Below are 23,257 nucleotides of genomic sequence, written 5' to 3' on the forward strand. Positions count from 1 at the left end.
ATGATCCTCCGCATAATACTGCCCCTAGGGTCAGGATCAGGTAGCCGTTGCAGTCCCCTGGCCACATGAGGAGGTCCTATTGATGATCTCACTAGATTCATCAAATCGTTTTGGACAGTGGACTCTGTTTTGATTTGGACTAAGATATCCTGACCCTACCACTATTGGAACAACTAAAGCACAGAAGAATGACTCCCTTCTCCTGTGACGGCTTTTTCACCCAGTTTGGTTCAATAGCGTATCCTTAGGTAGTTCTTGGCAACAATAGCTATCAAATCATACAGTTCAGATATTGGGTTCTTCAAGGTCTCAACTGTCTCTCTCCACAAAATGACTCTCTTCCTTTCTCTTTGAATACAGAAAGACTTTTTTGATTAAATAATCTCCACTTCTTTCCTTGATTGGGGATGACATTGTGGACTCACACTGGTTCTTTTGACTTTCATTCACTCTCTAAAAATCATTGCTGGACGGCTCATATTAGTCCCGATCAAGATACATTGATGTCTCCATATGTACTTTTGACACGTTGTGATGACTGTTCTTGGAATGATTCCCACTCTCTTCATATACTTTTGACAGTTCTGCTTTTTTGGGACGAGTATGTGTGTTCCAGTAATGATTCTCACTCTTATATTCTTGAGAGTTCTTCTTTACTGGGTCTAGTACGAGTTTTTGAGTAATGTTTCTTACTCTCGATGTATTCTCTTGGCACTTCGCCTTTACTGGTATGTTATCTTGGGTCCCCTTTCCGGGTCTCCTTTTCTCCCTGTTACTCAGGGATAATGTCACCAGGCTTTCTGACAGGCTGGGACCCTCTTATTTACTTGTCAGGGTGGTTACTGGTTTCCTTGTTCCCTGTAGGTCTGCTCACTCCGCAATACCTTAAGAAATAATTGTATCTGAGCCGTTCATGGACCTCCCGGTTCACCGCAATGCAGTTATGCCACTCCTTGTCTGTCTCTTGGGTTCAGGACACCCTGCAACCACTTCAGTCTTCCGTGTCCTCTATCCCCTCCAGAGCCATGTGTCGGAAGCTGCACTCTGGCTTTCCTCTCTGTCCGGACACCAAGCATCCTAGTTTCTCTCAGCATGCTCTTTTCATCTGATTCGAACTTTGCGGGCTCCCTCACTCCTTGTGTCTCTGCCTCCAAGATCTGACGCTGCTGTGGGACTTTCCCAGCGTAGTGTCAAAGTCCTTCTTTTGTGTTTGAGTTAGACTCTGTATTCCCCCAGTAATGTTCTTTGTCTCAGTACCATATAAACGTTTGTTGATAGGCACAACCAGAGGGCTTGGCTGACAAAAGATGCTGGTATGCTCTTCATGTGTTCTTCCATTAGATTTTTTAGAAGATGGGTTGATGACATATTGCGTAGGGAGTTCTTCACTAGAATGGGAGTCCTTGTCCCCAGAGGGAGAGTCTCTCCCGGTGAGGTCCCACTTGCCTCTACCCCTAGGGATGGTATTGAGTAGCAGGCCCAGCTCCCTAGCCTCACACGGAAGGCTCCCCCCTGGGGAGAAGCAGTGTAATCCCGCCATTTGTCACAAAGCACATGGTGGTGAGTAGAAGGGTTGCAGAGGAAGCCACTGGCTAGGCAAGAGGACGAGGGAATTAATTATAGGCACGGGCATGTGATATAGAGGAGGATAGTGGGTTGTCTGGTGGGCACGAGTGAAGTCAATTGGACTGAGAGGTGGCGAGAGGCCTAATGTAAAGCCAGCTGAGTTATAGCCAACGTGCCTCCCTTCTCGATGCTATAAGCATTTGTGAGAGGCAGGCTCATAATCAAAACCTTGCACAGCCCAGCTGACAACTACTCCCCCAGACCATAGATCTTGGGAGGTGACCTCCAAATGTACCCAAAACCTTGAAAGGCATTCTTATGAAAGCAGCTAGATCAACCGAATCCTTCTTTTCCCAAACACTGAATGATGGGGAGAAACCCTGAGAGGCATCCCTAAAGGCGGGATAATATGGGAGACTTTCTTTTATTTGAGATCATTCTTTTCTTTTGGCCATCTATTTCTCCTGTGGCTTGTGAGGTCACCGGGAAGGCGCGAAACCCACACTTCATAAGCAACTGGGGACTTGTTGCTTTGACATTTGATTACCAGAAACACAAAAGCTAAAAATCTGAATGTACAAGACACAATGAGGTGGAGAAGTGTGATGTTACAAATAACGAGACATAATACTGAAAATTAGCTTTAAATTTCAGTTGTACACTTAGTTCGAAACAAAACGTGGTTATGAAGTAATGTGGCGTCTGAGCTTTCATTTGCCATTTTGTGACAGGTTGCCAAGTAACATACTGGCAATATTGCATGGGCCAGTACCCAGATAAGGCCTTCGCCTCCCTTTACGGCCAGACCTACAAGGGAAAAAGCAATCCCCTGAAAGCGATGGCTGTCGCTGCCATTGTAGGCCAGGCAGCCATATTGTCAGCTATGCGAGGGCTCAGCTGGATTTTGACGTCGCTGTCGCTGGAAGAGGCTTCGGATACGGAATTATCTGCAGCGATTTCTTCAGGTACACCCTTCTTCTTGAAGAGGTAGGGACTGTTCCGCGTGCTCACCACCTTGGGTGGACTGATGAAACAGTACCAAGAAGAATGGCGTACTCCCTGTGCAGCCCAGGAAAGGGGAAAAAGCCAGCAGGCACAAAAAAAACCAGGTCGGTAGGCCGGTGAAACTGGTGTTTCCAAGTGATGATGAGAAGTTGTGAGATGTATGGTGGGAAGATTACAAAGGCAAAGTCCAATGGAGCTGAAGAGAAACGTAGCCTGAGCATTCGGTTTTGATGAGAAACAAGGGTTAGCCAGATGCCTTGTAGGGGAAGGCAGAATGGCTCAACTGTGCTGGTCGGAAGTTAGTCAGAAAGTGCCAGGTACTTAGTGGGAAACAAGGAGCAATATGAAGAAGCAAAGGTGAAGCCTTGGAGGAGCAGGCCCATAACGGGTAAGAGCGGATGCCCGCAAAGGCAAACTGAATGCAGGACGACCCCAACGTGAGCGGAGCTGAAGGAAGAGGTAAGATGAGCCGTTGGATCCAAGTACACACAACGTTGGAAGAGAGAGAGTGTACTAGAGAGAAACAGAGCTACAGGCGAGAGCGGGATCGAGCGCCTGATTCGTGCGAAGGACTTGAGAGCACGGGACGCGGCCGAAAAGGTTACCCGAAATATTAAGGCTGGAAAAAAGGAAAAGGTTACCGGTGGCGGGTAGAACACGAGGCGAGACTCGCAGCCGGCAACAAAAGGAAACAAACAGTAGAAAGTAACCGAAGGAAGCGGAGAATCAAGGAATACAGGGCAGAAGGCGAAAACCACACAGGCAGAAAGGGAAAGGCAATTCAATGCGGCAAGCAAACGTTCAGAAGCGGAGCAAAGGCAATACTAAAGTTGCAACGCACCGGGGGGCGGGGCTATAAGGCATATATGGGAATTGAGCCAGAAAGACTAGAACACTGCAGTGAAACATCAATGGCGGATCCTCCACCTAGGCCACAGCTTACAGGAGTCCTTCCTCATGACACATATTTACAAATAAGAGGAGGCTGCCTCCATCTAGCAACATTTACGTGGAAGTGGGATTGAGGAAGACCAGCTTGCACAACCTCTTCTTGTGTCAACCTCTCTTCAGAAACATGTTCCTATTTTGCCTTCTCTATGTGTTTATGCCGTTACTGTCTGATCGACCTCTGTTTAAAGAGCTGGGTAAGTGTACCATGAAGGTGTTGCTGCCGATCATCTTGGTGCCCTTGGAAAATCAGAGAGGCAAGGAGCTGTAAAATGGGAGAGGAAAATGAGCAACCCATCCCCTTTCACGTACAGGATACTGAGGTAGGGAAGGGGTTTCAATAGGTTTAGCATCAAGCGTGGGCAAAGCATGTAGTGGCTGCGAACAGGTTATATGCTGAATTGGCTAAAAGGTATTTTAAGTATATTTGCAGGTGTTATATTAAATTATGTTTTAATCTAATATGTGCTATTTTAACATATTATTCTGTTTAAGCTGTGCAATTGCAATCCATTGCGTAAGTATAAAGATAGCCAATTCAGTGCCAGCCTTAGGCATGCTTTTGCTCTAGTAAGGATTTTGTTTTTAAATAAAAAGTATTTTTATTGGCATTTTTCTTAAACAACACAAAACAAACTCATCCCCACGCCCCTGCACGCAGGTCACATTAAACGTGTTAGTGAAACAATTTTAGTTGAGCTGCAACATTAGGTTTGTTAGTTTTAAACTATGTCCAAAATGCGGATGTTTTGCAGACACCGTTGTTGCATAAAGTCACTTTTCAAATACTCTAACATTTCTCCCCAGTCATTTATACATTTTCCCTGTCTCCTTGTAACCGATAAGTATGCAATTCCATAGCCAAAATCTCCCACAGTTTATGGATCCAATTTACCACTGCAGGAGGGTTGGTGTGCTTCCATTTTCTGGCTATTACTAACCAGACTGAAATCACTAATACCATCATTGCTCTCTTCTCCGATTTAGAGCTAGACTGTGAATCTACGTTTGAGAGTCCACACAACCCCTCACCCATCTTAAGTGGCCGTATTCCAGGGAATATATATATATTTTTTTTTTTTCTTCTTCAAACTCTGTTTATTCCGTTTTCCAGCATTAGTATACAACAAATCACATTTTATAACGAACAAAAACAAACTTATCAAAAACACGAGACAATCAGTAACGTTGATTTCCCTTCCAAAAGTCCAGATAATACTGATGCCCGCAAGTCCCAGAGTATATATATGCAGTTGATATTTGTCCACCCCGGCTGTTCCCCTCCCACTCTTCCGCCCCTTGCCCCTATCCTTCGTTTCTGGGACCTTGCTCTTATCCCAGGTCTTCGGACCCTTCTGTCCTCCTTTGCCTATTCAGGGTCTTGGTTAGTTGGGGACAACAGTGAGGCCCCTTCTATTTTCTGGCCTTGGTCATGTTTTGTCATATGTATGCTTCCAGGATCTCCCAAAATCGGTGACCTCTTATGGGGTTCAGTTTCGATTGTCTTTTGAAGGCTGCCCGTTCGAGTCGGCATGTTTTGGAGAGTGTTTTGCCCATTCTGCGGGCATGGGTGCTGTACTTGACTTCCAGTGCATAATCAAAAGTTTCTGTGCTGTAAACGTTATAAGGGAGATCAGTTTACAGGTTAGTGTATCTTCGTGCCAGTCTGTACCATCAACTCCTAGGATCAACGCATTTGGGTGAATGAGATGGCTGTCCCCTCGATGTCTCTTAGCGTTAGATAGATCTGTTGCCAGTATCCGGATATGGAGGGGCAGGACCAAAGTATGTGTCCCATTGTTCCTGTGTTTTTGCATCCTCTCCAATACTGGTCCGAGGCCTGGATTCCCATTTTGTGCAGCTTGTCGGGGGTATAGTATATTCGCTATAGTATTTTGAAAAGGATATCTGTATTTTTGAGGTTGAGGGAGACGTTGGGAATGGCCGCAAAGCTTCTTTAGATGTTTGGAGCACTCACAGGGGTTACCAAGCCTTGCGTCCATGCTGCAGCGAGTGTGTTTAATCTGTGTTGATTATTTGGTATTGCCATTGAATAGAAGGTGTGGATGCGTGGAAAAGCGTCGATATTATGGTCCATTGCTTTCTTGCACAGCGTGGGGGGTTGTAGTCTGGATTCTGTTGTGGTGTGTCTGAGGATCACCGCCTGGATAGAGTGATAGTATAGCCAGTCGCCTCTCCTTAAGTCTAGCTTTCTGCGCGGTTCCAGGAAGCCTACTAGTGTTCCCTCCTTCATTATGTCCATTAGCCGAACGTTGGCCCAAGTACTTGTTTGGTGGCGGTGTATTGCTTGCATCACCCCATATGTCAGGATCAACCTTATACTGGCCCAGGCCGGTGCGTACTTGACCCGTGCCCCTTGTGTCGCCCGGAGTTTGTGCCACTGTTTTAGGGTTGGTCACATGATTGGGTGTGTCTTAATACTTGATGGGAGCTTGTGTGGCGGCCTCGCCATGATTTTGATGGGGTGTAGCGGGGCCATTATAGATGTCTCTATGTTGTGTCAGCTAGTTTCCTCGCTTGCGTTGAACCACCGTTTCGCCCAGATCAGTTGAGCTGCTTGATAGTAGGCCTTAAGTGAGGGGACCGCCAGTCCTCCCACAGATTTGTGGGCTTGTAGGATAGGGAGTCGGATCCGGGCCTTCTAGCCTCGCCAGATGAATTTGCTGATGGCTTTGTTCAATTCTTTCAGCATGTGTGTTGTCGGTTCGACTGGTAGCATCATCGTGATGTAGATGAGTTTAGGGAAGGAATTAATTTTTAAGGCATTGATCCTCCCTGATAGGGCGAGTGTCAGTGTGTCCCATTTTTCAAAGTCCTTCCGGATGTTATTGAGTACCTGGGAATATTGTTGAGATCTCTAAGTTCCGCTATTGAAGCGCTTATTTGTGTTCGTAGGTATTTTAGGGAGTGTGTTTGGAGCATGAACGGTGCTACGCCTCCTGGATCCCATGGGATGTCTCGCCGGAGGGGCATTACTTCCGATTTGCTCCATTTTATTCTATAGCCCACCATTGGGCCGATATTTTGTAGTAGGGATCTACAGGGAATATATTTTGAATCTGATTCTTAACGTCAGTCCAAAATCCTTGGATCTTCAGACAGTCCCACCATATGTGCCTCCAATCCCCAATCTTTGCACACACCCACCAGCAACTTTGTGAAGTGGTAGCATACATTTTATGTTATTTCCTGGGTTGTAGTGCCATTGTACCATCCTCTTATACCATTCCTCCCTGAGTTGTATTGATTTGGTTAATTTCGGAATGTTTTTCCATAAATCTTCCCATTAATTCCTCTCAATATTTTCACCTAACGCCCCCACCCAAGCCGTTAAGTCCTAAGAAAACATGGACATATTTAAGTGTTGTAAAACTGAGTATAATTTTGCGACTAGTTGCTTATCCCCCTTTGGCGTGGTTACGCATTTTTCAAATTGTATTAAGAGATCTTTGGGCTGCGCTTCGTATATTGGGTTGCGTCAGCCAATGTCTCAGTTGATTGTAGTCAAAGCTATCTGTTTCTTGCAAGCCTAAGTATTTCTTCCACTTCCCCTTTCTAGGTCACCAATTTTCACACAACCATGAGAACGCCATTGTTTAAATTTCCCCTTATCAATCCCAGGGCTGAATTGAGGGTTTTCAAATATGGGAGTAAAGGCGGCGGGATGCATGGAAAGATACCCCTTCCCCAGCCACCGGTCGCAAATATCAAAGGTTGTCCTAATTACCATGCTCTGACGGGCGCTTTGGGGGTCTCTCTTTGCCGGGAAGTCACAAGAGACATGCTCATTTAGTCCCAGCAGCAGCTCTGTCCATTCGCGCCTATTTTTATTTCTACTTTCAGTAAACCGTTCGCAGATTACTCTCAAATGTGCTGCCTCGTAGTACTTATTCAATTTAGGTAGGCCTAGCTCCCCTCTAATTCTGTGTGCCGTTAGCACTTCAAAAGCAATTCTAGGGCTTTTGTTTTGCCATATAAATTTAGATATCAATTTGTTCATTGTTTTAAAGAGGAGTTGTGGGACCTTGATAGGAAGAGCTTGGAAGAGATACAAGAGTCGAGGTTGCCATTTTTACCATAGCTATGCAGCCTAGCCACAAGATCCGGGGGTAGGGGGTCCATCTATTAAAGTCTTCCTGAGCTTTTCTTATTCCTTGAAAATGTTCTTTATATAGGAATTCCACCTTGACCGACAGTCTCACCCCAAGATAGGTTATACTATTTTTTACTATTTTAAAAGGCGAATATAAACACGGTGGAATGAGCTTTGGATAGACGTTGTCCCAAAGCTTCTGATTTTGTCATGTTTATTTTGAGGCCCCAAATCCTTTCCATGTAACCTAATAATGTTATTAACGCAGGTATTGAAGTCATCAACATATCATCGGCATATGCCGCTATTTTATGTACTTCTCCAAATGGAATGCCTTTTATCATTTGGTTCTGTCTGATTGAGAATAGAAGTGGTTCCAAATAAATTCCGTAAAGTAGAGGAGACAGGACATCCCGGCCTAGTGCTCCATTCAATCTGTACGTTGTCCGACAGATGGGAATTTATAAAGCGCATTCAGGGATTTTCATAATTTGCACCCATCATATGCATTCATTTGGGACCAAATCCCATATGTTCCATGGTCGCAAATAAGAAAGGCCACTCCACCGGTCTACAGCTGGGACCTGTCTAATTGCTACTTTTTCTAATACATGTAATATCCTTCTTGTATTATCCCACATTTGTCTCCCCATTATAAAGCCTGACTGATCTAATCCGATCAGGTTAAGGAGCAAATATTTAAATCTTGCCGCAATAATTCTGGTGTAGATTTTAGCATCTATATTTAAAAGCGCTAAGAGTCTCACTGATAAGAGCCATACTGTGTGGGGTCTTTGTTTAGTTTCCCAAATAGGACTACCTTTATCTTCCATCATGGAGCGAGTTATCCTCCCGCTCTGGCTAAATGAGTTCTATAACTTCGTTAGTAGGGGGGGGCAGTGACTTAGTAAATACCTTATAGAAAGCAGCATGGTATCCATCTGGTCCTGGGGCTTTATTTCTTGGGAGTGCTTTTATCATATCCGTTACCTTTTCCTCACATCCTTTTCCAACAGCTCTCTATCTGCCTGGATCAGTTTAGGTATAAGTAATTGACTTAAAAATTGCTTTATTGTTGTTGGATACGGCTGTTCTGACCAGTATAGTTGACTGTATTATGCTACGAAGGCGCTCATTATATACCCAGATTCTGTAGTAAGGGAGCCGTCACCCCATGCAATGCTATCATTGTTGCAGTTCGAGATGTTTTGGTTTTAATTGCCTTGCAAGTAGACTATCAGCTTTATTTGCTTTTACATAATGACATTTTGAAGGCTAAGTAACTGTTTCTCTACCTTCCCCATCCTTAAAAGTTCCAGTTTGCGTCTGAGGTCTTTTATTTTCTTATACCTCTCCTTACACCTTTTCGCTGTTAACTCACTCTGAGCTTTTATCAATTGTGCCTCTAAATCTTTCTCCATTTTGTCTCTCTGTTTAGTCCTCTGACTCTTGAGTGATATTATTTCACCTCTCAACACCGCCTTAGAGGAATATTTTAAAATAAATTGCACACAAGGGCCAAAAATCAAACATCTACAGGATGCCTTTATTTTCCCTCTCAGTAGATCTAAAGAGCCTGAATCATATGTTAATTCCCTTGGGAATGACCAGGTCCAGAGATCACTGCCCTGTTTCCAGCCCCTTAATGTCACCCATATGGGAGCGTGATCTGATAATGAAATCGGATCCAGATTCATTTCCTTCAAGGACCCAAGCGCCTCGGTGTGTCCCTCATAGATTTAAAAAATATATATATATTTTATTGGTTTCATAACAAACTGTACACTTTAACATGGTGCATAAACTACTCAAACCCCAACATCCGGCTTCATCTTCCCCCTCAAAGTTACTATAAAAGGCCAACACGCTCCACAGTCCACAACTGTCTCCTCTTCTCCATAATCCAGGGAGCTATCCGTGTCCAATTCTTCGGGTTCCAGGCCCGTCAGGGATGCAATTAGATGTTGCCATGCCATAAATAATTCTGTTTCCTCTTCACTTCATCTACCTGCTGCTTCCCTACAGACCACCGTTTCGGCCTCGGCCCACTGCAGAAGTTCCCTCCACCAGATATCTACCTTGGGTCCCATCTGCGCTTTCCAACCCATGGCTATCTTCCTGTTTGCTAAAATGTAGGCCAGGTCTTTGAGTTTACACACATGCTTGAGTTTGTGCGGTCTAGGGAAGCCCCCCACCATGCATGCCCACAAGGAGTCTACCACTAGTTCAATCCCCCTGGATACCAGTCAATCTGCTATTTCCCTCCAATACCTCGCAATTTCAGGACAAGCCCAGAACATGTGTACCATCCCGGCATTTTCTACCCCGCATTTCGGGCATCTCTGTATAGCCGCATTTGTGAATTTAGCAATTCTCTTGGTCATATACGCTCTATGGGTAATATTCAATTGAATATGTTGTAATCGGGCATTCCTCGATACCTTTTTGTGGTACCCTTGTAACCTTTCCCATAGCCCGTCACTTATTGTTTCCCCACTTTCATCTTCCCAGTCCCATCTTGTCTGAATCACCTCCTTTCCCACTTTGGACATCAGTATTTCATAGATTCTAGAGACCTTGTGGCCCCCAGCTGATACCGTTTGGAACATTTCTATAGCCTCGTCTGGCTGCTGGGTCAGTTCTACTTCTGACCACGTCTTTTTTAGCATCACCATCAGCCTTACATACGTGATATATTGCCCGCTGTGTAAGCCTGTGCGCTCACTTAAGCGATCAAATTCTATTCTGCCATCTCCTTGCCAAACATCCCCTACTGTTGTCACACCCACCGGCACCCAGTGCTCCCTTATAGCACGTCTCAATTGTTCGTCTATCCCCTTTAGTATCACCAGAGGGACCTGCAGGGAGTATGGTGTCCTGCTTCCCAGCATTATACAGGTCCTATGCCAGATCTTCCTGCCCAGGGTCAGTAGTGCCGCTCTGCTGCTCTTCAGGGGTTCAGTTAGCCACATCCGTTTGGGTACATATCTCAGCCATACCAAGGGAAGTATATCAGACAAACTTTCCACCTCTGTTCAAGAAACTGGAGAAAGACCTGGAGAGGTGGGCCTCCCAAGAGATTTCTCTACTGGGGCGTTTCCTATACTTTTGCTCTACTTTGCCCATCCCGATCCCATTGCCCCCTCTTCTACACCTGCAATGGAAAATGCTTCAATTTATATGGAAAGGTAAAAGGGCTAGGATTCCTAAAAAGGTCATGATGGCCAACGCTCACCTGGGGGGCGCTGGGGGTCCTGAACTTGCGCAAATATTATGTGGCCGCTCAGTTGGCACGTTTCCCGGCATGGCTCTCCCCGTCAAACCCACCAAAGTGGGCAGACATTGAACAATCTAGGGTACCACTACCCCTCAGATCTCTCCCGTACGTCCCACCCAACCCCAGCACAAAAGCTCTGGCCGGGTATCCTATGCTCCACACAATGCACTCTAAAAATCTGGGACTGGGCACTGAAATCTAAAGGCATCCCAGTTGGTCTAGGCCCAAATACGCTGTCTTCCACAACCCAACCTTCAGCCCCGGTAACCACCCCATAATCTTCAAGAACTGGCCAAGTGGCGGACTCCAAACCCTAACACAATTGTTTGACAATGGGCAACCGTGCACTTTGAAAAGCTGCAAAGCAACCTTTAAACTAGCTGAGACTGGCAGATTCTCCTATATTCAACTCCGCCATTGGTACTCCCACCCTTTAGTGAGACAAAGAGCAACACGAAACCTCAGCCCCATTGAACTTATCTTGCAGGGAGATCCAACCAGAAGATACACTTCCAAATTGTGCAGATTGTTCCAAGACAACATGTTATCCCATTGCCCCGCATACTTGATGCATTGGGAAGCAGACTTAGGGCATCCAATCGAGGACAACACGTTGGTGGACATTTGATAAGAAGCCACTCATCTGCGATATGTGTCACAAACAGAGAATGCGCTCTCAAACTACTTCTCCGGTGCTACTATCCCCCAGAGCGCCTCCACCGCTTTCAGAACACATTAGATCCAAGTTGCTTGCGGAAACGTGGAGCATGGGGCACCTTTCTGCATATGTGGTGGGCATACCCCCTCCCCCAGATGTTCTGGGAAAAAGTCCTCTTTGCAATTGAAGCCATCACGCCTGTTAAACTTCCGAAAGATCCAGGGGTGGTCCACCTGGGTGTCCCCATTCAGGGGGTCTACCCGAAGAAAGGAGCAACTGCGAAACTCCTTACTCAATTACTTTTGGCAGGCTGGATCACAATTGCTTGTATCTGGAAATCCTTGGCAGGCCCCCTATAGGCACTATGGTGGATTAAGGTATGGGACATCCTAGTGGCCGAAAAGGTCACAGCAGCGAAAGAGGGGTTTCTTCACAGATTTACTGACATATGTGCCCCACTGTTGGACTATGACCGTTTGTACCAAGCATTAACCTTCAAACCCCAGCTATCAAGACGAACCCTGCTGGAAGCCACCTGAAGTTGGCACCCAGATCTCCACTAGGACCACCAGATCCTGGGCGGAGGGGCATGGGAATCCCTGGGAGTGGGGGAAATGAGGGATGTTTCTGCATGCATGACTTAATCCTGTTTTGGTACAATTAAGTTGTCTGCTTTTAAAATGTTGTACATCTAATCCCATGGTTGCAACCGAATAAAATAAATTGTTACTTTTTATTTTTTTATTTTAAAGCGTGAGGTGTGTACCCTTTTATTTTTTTTTAAGTACTTTTCTCCATATGAGTAAATATTGTGTACATCACTTTGTATAACTAAAAGCATTTATTCAAAACACGATAATCTATTTTGTATATAGTCTAGTGGATTGAAATGGAGATTGTTTTAGTAATGTTTGAATCTGGGTATTTCTTCCCCTTTTTCCTATGTAATGACAAATGGCTCTTGGAATCCTCTCTATCTGGTAGAACATGACGGAAACAAGTCTATCACAATTCCTAAGGAAATGTTGCTACTCAATTGCAAAATCTGTAAACTCCAGCTTCAAATGTCTTCTTGTGTTTGTGTTAATTTCCAACAGAATTTGTTTCAAGAAAAGTGAAAAACAGGTGGGGATTCCATTGAATCTGCGCCTTCTCACCTGGTTGCAGGATGACACCTTTGTGGCTATTGCGCACAGCCCTTCTACATCCCACTCTGTTATTCAACATCTTAAGGTGACCTCACCCACAAGGGAAGGTGAAGATGGCCATTTCGACATCAGGTAGGGAAGGCATGGCTTTTAAGTGAACTGTTGGTATGAATTTCTGTCCAGATGAACCTGCAGTGTTTTACATGGTTTTACATGGTAACCTGTTCAGCCTACCTGGACCCCTTGCTTTTGTGAGAGAAAGCTCCTCTACTAAATCTTATTTGGGCTCATACACTAGTACCCCATGAATGGTGCATGCAATGCCTTATCAGCTAATCATCATTGCATTGTAAGTCACATTCCTACCTCCTTTTGAGAGAGAAATAATCTAAAATGAAGAAATAGAATCCAGCTTCCTGTTTCTGAGCAGTCCAGTTTTTAATTTTTTTTCTTTTTGTCAATGGAGGCTCAGATGCAATTTTGAAGATCTCTCAGAAGATGGTTTTAGCTGTTAGGACTGATTTTCTATAATCTGGCCCGTGGGCAGATGTATAGAAGGCCAACCTAGTATTGTGACAGGCACAATTCTGGGACCTGTAGCCAAACCAGTTCAAGGTAGCAAGGCAAGTGGTCATGGCCAAGTCCCAAAAGGTGGTGAGCTTGTAAGGTGTCCCCAACGAGCGCACACAGTGAAACGGTCAAGGAACACACTTTAACAATCCGGTATACCAATACTTCTTTACTTATGGCCATATGACACAGTGAAAGATGAGTTCTAACAGATAATGCTTTCACACAACACTTATAATAGATACATATATACAATCACTGGAGTAGCGCAAAATACATATCAACCCTCTGATAAGGAAGGTATAGATAAGTATAAGCACTACAGGTCCACAGAATTATAATCCTAGTTTCAGAGGTCCATCCCTAAAAGGTATGCGGCCTTATACCCAAATGTTGAAATGAAAGTAGTGTCTCTGGGGGTCCAATGAGCAGTTCCAAGTGTTAGGGGAAAGTTAATCCAACTAACAAACATGTCCCCACTTTCGGAGTGCTTGTGTGAACAAGCAATGGCAAAGTCAAACTATTACAAAAGTTGATTAAAGTTACCAAAACCTTTGAGAGGGAGTTAGGGGTGCAGTAAGTATCGCTGCAACTCACCCCCCGTACTCCGATTCTTCGTAGGACTTGGCAGGTCTACTGAAGAGGGTCTGAGGTGCTTTTCCTGCCGTCAATCTCAGCCCTGATCCCCAGGGACTGCAGGTTCGAGCACTTCTTTGGTCGGCGACAAATGCTGGTGCTAGGTCTTCCTGTTGAAAAATGCAAAAGAACTCAATGGAGGGCCCCTCTCAGGACAGGACTGGACTTGGGTAAACAGTTTTGGACGATGGATACTGATGCACGGCATCAGGGGATTCACTTGTCACGATCAGACTTTGCCTCCTTTCTCGGGTCCCCTTGATACTAGGACCACTAAAGTTCACAGATGTAAGTCTTATTATACAAGCTGAGGATCCCCCAAGTTCCACGCCTCAACCCGAACGACGACATCTGCAGCATGGTAGCTGAAATTCTGAGCTGGTCAGCCACTGGGCGGTCCAGGGGCACATCGGAAGGCTCTTCTTCGTGGTCTCTGAGCTGACGTCGAGAATGGACGTTCCCTCCATTCCAAGGGTTGCAGGTCCTTTGCAGGACTGCTGAAGATCTTCCAAAATACAGGGCTCTACCAGGACAGCAGCAGAAGTTGGTTGCCAGGCCTTCTTCCAACGGGTCTCCGGTCTCCTCGCAGGTCTTGCAGCTGGACAGGATTCTTGGCTCCTTCTGCTTCTTCCAGGAGATTTCTAGAGTGCGTGCAGGAGTCCTCTTCTTATCCAAAAAGCCAGGTAAGAGCTGAAACTCTAACTAGCCAATGACAGATCTGGCCCACACACACACACCCCAACTGTGGTTCAATCGGAACCACTGGTAGCTCAGCTCAGACACACCAAAACCATTTTGTGGATTGGGACTAGCCAGTCCCAACCCACTTCCTGGCAGCACACACACATAGCCCTCCAATAGCCTGTGAAAAGCCTCTGCTTTCCCAGGCACTGGAAGTCCATATAAGGATTTTCCTGGCCTCACAGGCTAAGGAGAAAGGTTAAAGACCAGATGGCCAAGGAACAAACGAAAAACCGTGTGGTACGACCATGTTTGGACACTAGCCACGGTTAGTGGCCATATGCGGTAAGGCTAAAAGGAATACATCAAAAAATAGCAGAAGGTAACTGCTATCATCAGATTGTCCCTTTAGCACCAAAAATCCTCTGAGTGTTAGTCTTGGGCAAAAAACACAATGCAAAAAATACAATACAGTACACTTTTTAAGATGCATTGCACTATGATAAAACGTTACCAAAGTGATAAGTTACCAAACATGGCAACAAAGTAACAAGTTTCCCCATGACAAATGAGCAAAAGGCAGTGTAGTGAAGATCTCCTCTCTGACAACCTCAAGAAACAATCTCAAGCCATTCTCCTGGGGGATGTTAACCTAGGTCTCCTGGACAGGAAGGACCCAGCAGCCAAATCTCTTGACTCAGCCCTCAAGGCTCTGGGCTACAACAACACCATCTTTAGCCCAACCCACGCCCAGGGCAGAACCCTTGACTGGATTGCGCAACATAACTGCCCACTCATCATCACTGGAAACCTTCCCACCCCATGGTCAGACCACCACATCATCACTTTCAGCATCCTCACCACCTGCTCCACCACCCCCCCACCCCAACCACTGCCACCCTGCCTCGCCAGAAGCTCCCGCCAACTCACTAAGGAAAGGCTACTGCCTTTCCTCCAAGGCCCAGTCTTCAGACCCCCTTTCTCCACAGACCCAGAAACACTCGCAACAGCCTACGAAGCTGCCATCAAAGCAGCCATTAACTCCATTGCCCCCCTTAAACCCCGTAAATCCAAACCCACCACCCATTCCAACTCCTGTTCACCCCAGACCTCCTCGCACTCCGCACTGAAAAAAAGGATGCTCTCACTCAGTGGCAAATGTCTCATTCTGACAAAGACAAGATGACTTTTAAATCATGCTCCACTAGATATAAAAAATCAATCACCCTAGCTAAGGCCCAAATCCTTTGAATTCAGAATCTCTGAAGCCCAATCCAGCACTAAAGAAATCTTTGCCATTTTCAGGGAGCTAGAGACACCCGCGCCTGCCCCCCAGAACTTCACCAAAGACAAGGCCTGGTGTGATGATATACAAGCAGCCATGAAAAATAAACTGAGTCTGCTCCAAAACAAAATACTAGCCACCAAGCAAGCCCTACCCAACACACACACACCCCTGTCCCACCACCAGCCCCGGACCCCCCCCCAACCCTTTTCATTCAAACCCATTCTAGAAAAAGACATCGCCAACATAATGAGGAACATCAAACCCTCCAATTGCAAAGGTGATGTATGCCCAGCCACCATTATCAAAGACTGCGCCGAAGCATTAGCTCCCTTCCTTACAGCCTTTGTAAACGCCTCCTTTGCTACTGGGAAAGTCCCTGCCTCCCTCAAGGAAGCCTGGGTCCGCCCTCTCCTAAAAAAACCTACCCTCGACCCCACCTCCCCCAACAACTATAGACCCATCACCACTGTCCCCTTCCTCCTCAAAATACTGGACAAAGCAGCCTACCTGCAGGTTCAACACTTCATTGAAGAGAACAAACTCCTAGGACTCCGACAATCAGGCTTCCGCCTCAGACACGGGACCGAAACCGCCCTACTTGACCTGAAAAACCAAATGGACGATGCCAGAGACATGGGCAAACCAGCACTTCTCCTACTTCTTGACCTATCCTCGGCTTTGGACCTCGTGGATCATGACGTCCTATGCCACCACCTCTCCTCTACGGCCAAATTTTCCCCTGAAGCCACAGCATGGATCACTTCCTTCTTACAAGACAGAACCATGCAAGTATTCTCGGACTTAGCATCCGCCTCACCTACTATCATACTCTGCGGTGTGCCCCAAGGCTCCTGCCTCTCACCCACCCTCTACAACATCTTTACACGACCCCTTTTTCTCATCCTTGACGCCATGGGCATTTCATACACCAACTACGCTGATGACACACAGATCCTCCTCACCCTCACTGGCAACTACGACACTGACTCCATGACCCTGAACAACCTCTACAACACCATCCAAGCCTGGATGGCAGACAATGGACTATGCCTCAACTCAGACAAGACTGAACTCCTCCTGGTAGGCTCACCCGACACGCTGAAAAATCTAGACTCCCAGTTCAGTCATTTCACCATAGACTCCATCAAAATACCTGTCTCAGAATCAGTCAAAACCCTTGGAGTCTACTTAGATTCCAACCTATCCATGGATAAACAAGTCAACGCTATAGCCTCTGCAGCTGCATATCATGCCAAACTAATAAACGCAGTCAGGCCCTTTCTCTCCAAAGAGAACTGCACTAACATAGCCAGAGCCATCACTGGATCTAGGCTTGACTATTGTAATGTACTCTTCCTAGGTACATCCAACAAAAACCTAGAGAGGTTGCAAATCATGCAGAATAGCGCTCTCCGGGCAGCCCAAGGCATTGCCAAAAGAGAACACATCTCGGAAGTCAGAAAACGAGCACACTGGCTCCCAATAAAAGAAAGGATCATCTTCAAAACGCTGACACTGACTCACAAGTGCTTTCACCTTACTGCCCCCGACTACCTCTCCCAAAGGATCCACCCTGAAGGTATGCATCTACTATATGTATACTTTGTGCTCACACATGGCGCTACTATAGTTATGTTGTATGTATAATAAATGAAATATCTATTCACAGAACATGCTTACAGTCAGGCCTGAAAGAAGCTCAGCACTACACGAAGTACGTGGCTGTGCAAATATGGTGGAGATGTCACGGGTGGGGGGAAGAATCCGCTGACCCAGCCAAAGAAGGGTTGTTTTGGCTAAACGGGAAGGAGCATAAATCTAACTGAACTGCTTGCAAAGCAGTTCGCTCACAAACAAAGGTCGGAAGAATGTAGATAACAGGAAACCATAATAACAGATGTGCAAGGGTCGCTCTAAAGGCTTATCTCAACTGGAAAGAAGCGGCTCAGAGTGGATATGTGCTACGTGCAGCAATGTATTGCTATCTGACTAGAAATGTATAAATAAAGCCACGATGTACAATGAGGCGCGGCACTTCGACGACTTGCTTTGCGAGACGTGCGAACTTGCGGCCCATTCGCGAATGCTTGTGTAATAATAAAGTAATTGTTTTCTTTCTCGGCTTGTTGTCTGAGTTCACAGGGTCCCCATTTACTGGTTATGGTGACGGCGATAGAAATCGCACCCACAACCCCGTCTCTTCTACGAGGCCAACCAGATCACCATATACTAACATGCTTTCTGTGCCATTAGTAAAAAAAGCCAGAGCTGGCGGTTCCAGCTTCCCATATCTCGCACCCACTCACTGGAACGCCCTACCTCCTATAATTTGAGGTGAGGCCTCCCTTTGCACCTTCCGCAAATCGATAAAAACCATCTTATTCACATAAGATTCCTCGCACCAGTTGAATACATCTCTTATGTTCCAGTGCATAAACTGTTTTTAATGACCAACTGTACCAACTAAAATAGCAGCTCTATGCCTGTTGAATACATAATGTACTGCTGAATGCCTCTTTTCCTGTAACTAAGCTCTTGCAAGTAACAGCGCCTCAATGCCCATGGGTTACTTGCGCGCTATATAAATTTAAATAAATAAATTAAGGCTTCACTGCACTGCAAAAAGAGTAGGTCAGAATCAAAAATAAAAGCAGAAAGTTTGGGGGTCCATAGAAATGGATGGAAAGCTGTATATAGAGAAATCTTTCCAAACATTGGCCAGTAATGATAATCAGTAGATAGGGGCACTGAATTCTTAACTTATTAAGCAATGTAAGAGTTATTTCAAAACATTGCTGAACTTTCAATAACAAATTCTTGGTGCTCGAAGGCAAATGGGTTTCTCTAGAAAAAAAAACTGTAGTACAATTAGCAATTTTGATGAATCCCAGGATGTTGTCACTGCTTCTTTAGGGGGAGCCCCTTCCCATGAGGCCATGGAGGTGAGGCCGCTACCGGATAGTCCCCCTGGGCGTGGTACTCAGGGGGTTTCCCCTCCCATGAGATCCACCCGCTATGGGACCAGTGACAACTTCTGTGGGATAACACAATATCCACACAACACCCCACCTATCCTTCACCCCCACTCTCATCATCCCTACCATTCTATATCATATACATCTGTAGTAGGCAAGAAGTAGAAAGGACTGAGACGAGCAAGAATAGGAATGAACATCATGATCCAAAACAAGAAAGGACTGAGATGAAGAAGAGGCGCGGATCTGCAGGCATCACTCGACCTCCCCCAGGCACTTGCCCTTCCTGGCTCTCCTCAGCACTTTCTCATCCTCCTGAGCCCCCACTCCTGCACATTACCCCAACTCAGCACTTCCTAGCCTCCCCCATCTCATTCCCTCCCCCTACTTCCACCCTCCTCAACACTTTTTGTTGTGTTTACACTTGCACAGTAAGAATGTCACAAGGCCTAGTACGACAGTTTACTGTTGTTTATTTTCCTATTCCCCCCCGAACCTCCTTTTTGCCTTGTGGCACCTGTAAACACTTGTGTATAGGTGCCGTACAAATGTCCAAAAAACCTATAAAAAAAAGTCTACCTTTTAACTGCATGGGAAAGGACATACAAACTGACAAGGGACTTACCCGAATGTCAGACACTCCAGAGAGGAACTGCGAGAGGAACCGAGGCACCCAGAGGGGGGCAGCAGGAGTAGACACAGGCGTGGAGATGCTGAAGGGGTGTTCTCGACCGGATCCACTGAGAAAACCAAAGGGCTTGCTACGGCAAGCCCCAGCAGCGCAGCACTACAGGAACACATGGCATACCGCAGCTGCTCCGTGGCTTCAGACCCACTTCAGCGTCTCCCTTCTCTCCAGACCAAGTACAGCCCCAGAGCACCGGTGAAGCAGAGGACATCCATTTATATGAGACACTGTATAATGTCCCTTTAGATGAGTCCATGCAGTTCCCTACAATAATGACCACAGGTTATTTGTATATTTTATACCATTCTGTGTAGCTAATTCTATTCATGAATCCATAATCTATTAATTACATTCTTCGTGTCTAGGATCCCAGCATGTCAGAGTCCAGCATCAAGCTGCGGTTCAGTAAACGGAGCAGTCATTTCCCTATTGTTTACATTAGAAATGCCGAAAAACGCAGCAAATTCATTAATAGAAAGTAAAATAGGACTATAGTCAGTCTTCTGTTTGGGGGTGAACCACACTCAAAATGCAATTTAGTAAGATAGACTGTCTGACAGAAAACTGGGCTGAAGTATTAGGCACCCCTGAGTAAGACGCATTCAGCATACTTATTTTAATTAAAACTACTCACAAAGATACTCCAATAACAGAGAAACCAGAATTGGAAAAGCATTTAGAAAGCCTAATTCAGAAAGAAAGGAATCAAAAGCTAAATGCTTCCACGCTGGCATATTACCATAAAACACAACGTATTCCACGTGGCTTAAAAATGTCATTTGAAGCAACTTTATGTAAGGATAATCCAACCTTTGTCGAAAGGTGGCGACATATATTAAATAAAGGTTTGTTGGACCTTATAATACTAACAATTGAAGAATTGTCTAATTTTCCATGTTTATCTCTGAAAAGTATTAATCACTGAAACAGAATTTGACAAATATGTTAAACAAGAATTGGATACTATTTTAGAAGACATAAATTAAAGACTATCGATCTATGAAAAAGAAATTGAAAGTAAAAAGATCCACAAATTGCAAAGACATGTAATTGATTATAACTTGAATGTAGAGTGTACCCGACAGGAGTATTATCAAATCAAACACTGCGATCCCTCACAGCCATTTAACCCCTTAACTGCCATGGGTCCCCCCGTACACCCGTGCCAAGGCCTTTTTTGGTGATTTCGGTATGTCGCCATTCAATCCCTTGTAACTTTTTGTTACATGTGCCATGATTCCTGCCCCTCATGTCCCCAGCCCTCCAAGATGTCAGGCTGGAGCCAGGCCACAATCACCTACATGGCCCTCAAGGGCCTCTTCATCCCTCCAAAGACCCACTTGGAGTCAGACTTGGCGCTTGTGGCACGAGACTCACTCACTCCCATAGGATAACCTTGGGGATTGGACTTGTAGTGCATTGATGGGGACAAGATGGATGCCCCCACATATTTTGGTTCCCAGAACTGCATGTGCGGTCAAGTCTTTTGGGTGTGGTTCAGCCCAGAGGCAACTGGGATACCCAGAAACTATTTAAGCCACACCCAGGCTGAGAAACATGCTTTGCGTTGTCTGCACCTGCAGCGTGACACTCGCCGTGTTCGGATCGGTCTCCAGTAGGCCTGCAACTTTCTTCTGCGCTCAGCTCCTGCAAGAACAAGAATACCATTAAGAATAGCCTTACCTTGCGGCGCTTCTGCCCATCAGTCATCGCTCCTTCTGTTCTGCGGGCATCTTCGGCGGTGTCATTCCCATTCTGGCACGCCGCTTCCTTAGGAAAAGGGAAAAGAATAGAAAAAAGGCATTAGTAAGCATTCTGCAAATCTTCACTTATTTTTAAATACTGTACGAGCTTCAAACGCTTACCTGAATCCCAGCCGCTCTGGGGGAACTCTGTCTCCGGAACTTCTCATGCATCTGCAAGAGGGAAAAGACACTCCAGGTTAGCGTGGAAACATCTAGAGGCGCCGCATACCGCGCTTACCCACCGCATTTGTTCATCATAACCGGCATCCACGCTGAAAACGTCGCGGCACCTAAAAGACACAGAAAAATAACTCAGTTCAACGCTACTCATCTCAGCAGCACACCGCCATCCCCGGACGCCGGCCATCATCTAAGGAAGGAAAGAAACGAAGTTAGAGAACTGTTCAAAAGACTCGTTTTACTTACCTGTTGCACTCTTGCCAGTGAAGTAACTAGGCAGCAACGAGCCCGCATCAATCAACGCGCCCCTGCGCTGAAGGCAGGACGGAGAGCAGACTATCTAAGAAAACAATGTGAGCTGTTGATCAAAGGGAAGGGTTGGATCCTGGGGAAGAAGGGGTTCAAGCACACAGAGACAATAGGGAGTTAAACTCTACCAATCCTGTGTTTCAGGCCCAGTCTCCAGTCGAATAGCCTCCAGGGAAGGGTTAAAGGTCGTAAGAGGTCAGAACAGGCTGAGTGACGTCCCTGTGGATCCCAGGTGAGCGTTACAACATGAGATATCTTGACCAAATTTGGCCCATTTTTCCACCACATCTAGGCGGTCATAATGCAAGGCATTGGTTTCCTAGTTTGCTCTAGGGGGGTGAGAGAAAATAACCAAAGAGTGAGAAAATTGTGGGTTTTTTCAGAAAATGCCAATAAAATGAAGTACAAAGAAGCCTGTGTTTTTTCCTTGTAAGTGCTGGGAGCAAATGGTTTGCTGTGCTGAATTCCCCATTTTCCAGGCTTTCAAGAACAGGTTGAGTGGATACCATAGAAACATATTTGGATATGGTTACCCGCCTTTTCTTGAGGAAGGCAATTTTGGCCTTTTTTTCCCAATAGGCCATGCATGGATGGAATGGAAGAGAAGGGTAGGAAAGCTGAATGGGAAGGCAGACAGGCATACATTTCTGAAAAGTAGACAACATTCCAAGTTTAGGAAGGGGTGATTTGCGCAGGTCAGGCAACAACTATGTAGGGACAAATTCCATAGTTTGTGGAGAAATCGGGAAAATGAAAGAAAAAAAGGTATGTGGTGGAAATGGTTGGCCCGGTACGGCAATGGCTTCTGTGAATTTTGAGAAAAACGATGCTGGGCTACATTCCCCCGACTCTTTGAGTTAGGAAATCACACATTATTCTTAATGTTTCACAAAACAAGCAATACCACAAGCCAAAAACTGAGCCATGGTACACAAGAGTTTTATGCTTACGGCCTAAAAAGATGTACTTAGCATGTGTAAATAAGGAAAACTAATGTGGTGAGGAAGGGCAAACATACATTTTTTGAAAGAGCACAGACAGACCTTTTGTAACCTGCACAAATCACCTACCCCTCAAAAGTGTTTAGTGCCTAAAGCAGCAACTAAATGTAGGTCACATTTAATAAATGAAAGGGCTGTGTGACAAAGGGCAGCAGTAAATGTGTTTGCATGGTTTACATAACGTTTCGACCCAACAAATGTCGTACCCTCCCGCGTTCCCACAGGTGTCCCGATTAAAACAGTACCTCACATGTGTGAGTGCACCTACCTGGGTGCAAAGGGAAAAGGCAAAACCACTGCTATCCACCAAAGGGTTTGGGGAGCCAACCTACAGATTTGGGCCTGGGGTGTCGCAGCCACCAAGGAAAATAGGGAACCCCATGCCTTTACGAAAAGAAGACACCCGTGGGAATCCACAGAGGTGTGACTTGCGCGAATCGCCCCAGAATGTATTACCCACATCCCCTG

The 23,257-nt window shown here is 45.7% G+C and overlaps 1 protein-coding gene across 3 annotated transcripts in view; it reads left to right on the forward strand.

The window, feature by feature from the left end:
• Positions 1-23,257, forward strand: part of ELP1 (elongator acetyltransferase complex subunit 1) — a 2,667,893-nt gene that overhangs the window by 1,053,741 nt on the left and 1,590,895 nt on the right. For all 3 annotated transcript variants that reach the window (XM_069630608.1, XM_069630606.1, XM_069630607.1), the window contains exon 14: positions 12,666-12,848. In XM_069630608.1, the coding sequence (XP_069486709.1) occupies positions 12,666-12,848 (183 nt within the window). The remainder of the gene's footprint in view (positions 1-12,665; positions 12,849-23,257) is intronic.

The sequence above is a fragment of the Ambystoma mexicanum genome, chromosome 6q (genome assembly GCF_040938575.1).
Source record: "Ambystoma mexicanum isolate Mex_15411 chromosome 6q, UKY_AmexF1_1, whole genome shotgun sequence".
Taxonomy (NCBI): domain Eukaryota; kingdom Metazoa; phylum Chordata; class Amphibia; order Caudata; family Ambystomatidae; genus Ambystoma; species Ambystoma mexicanum.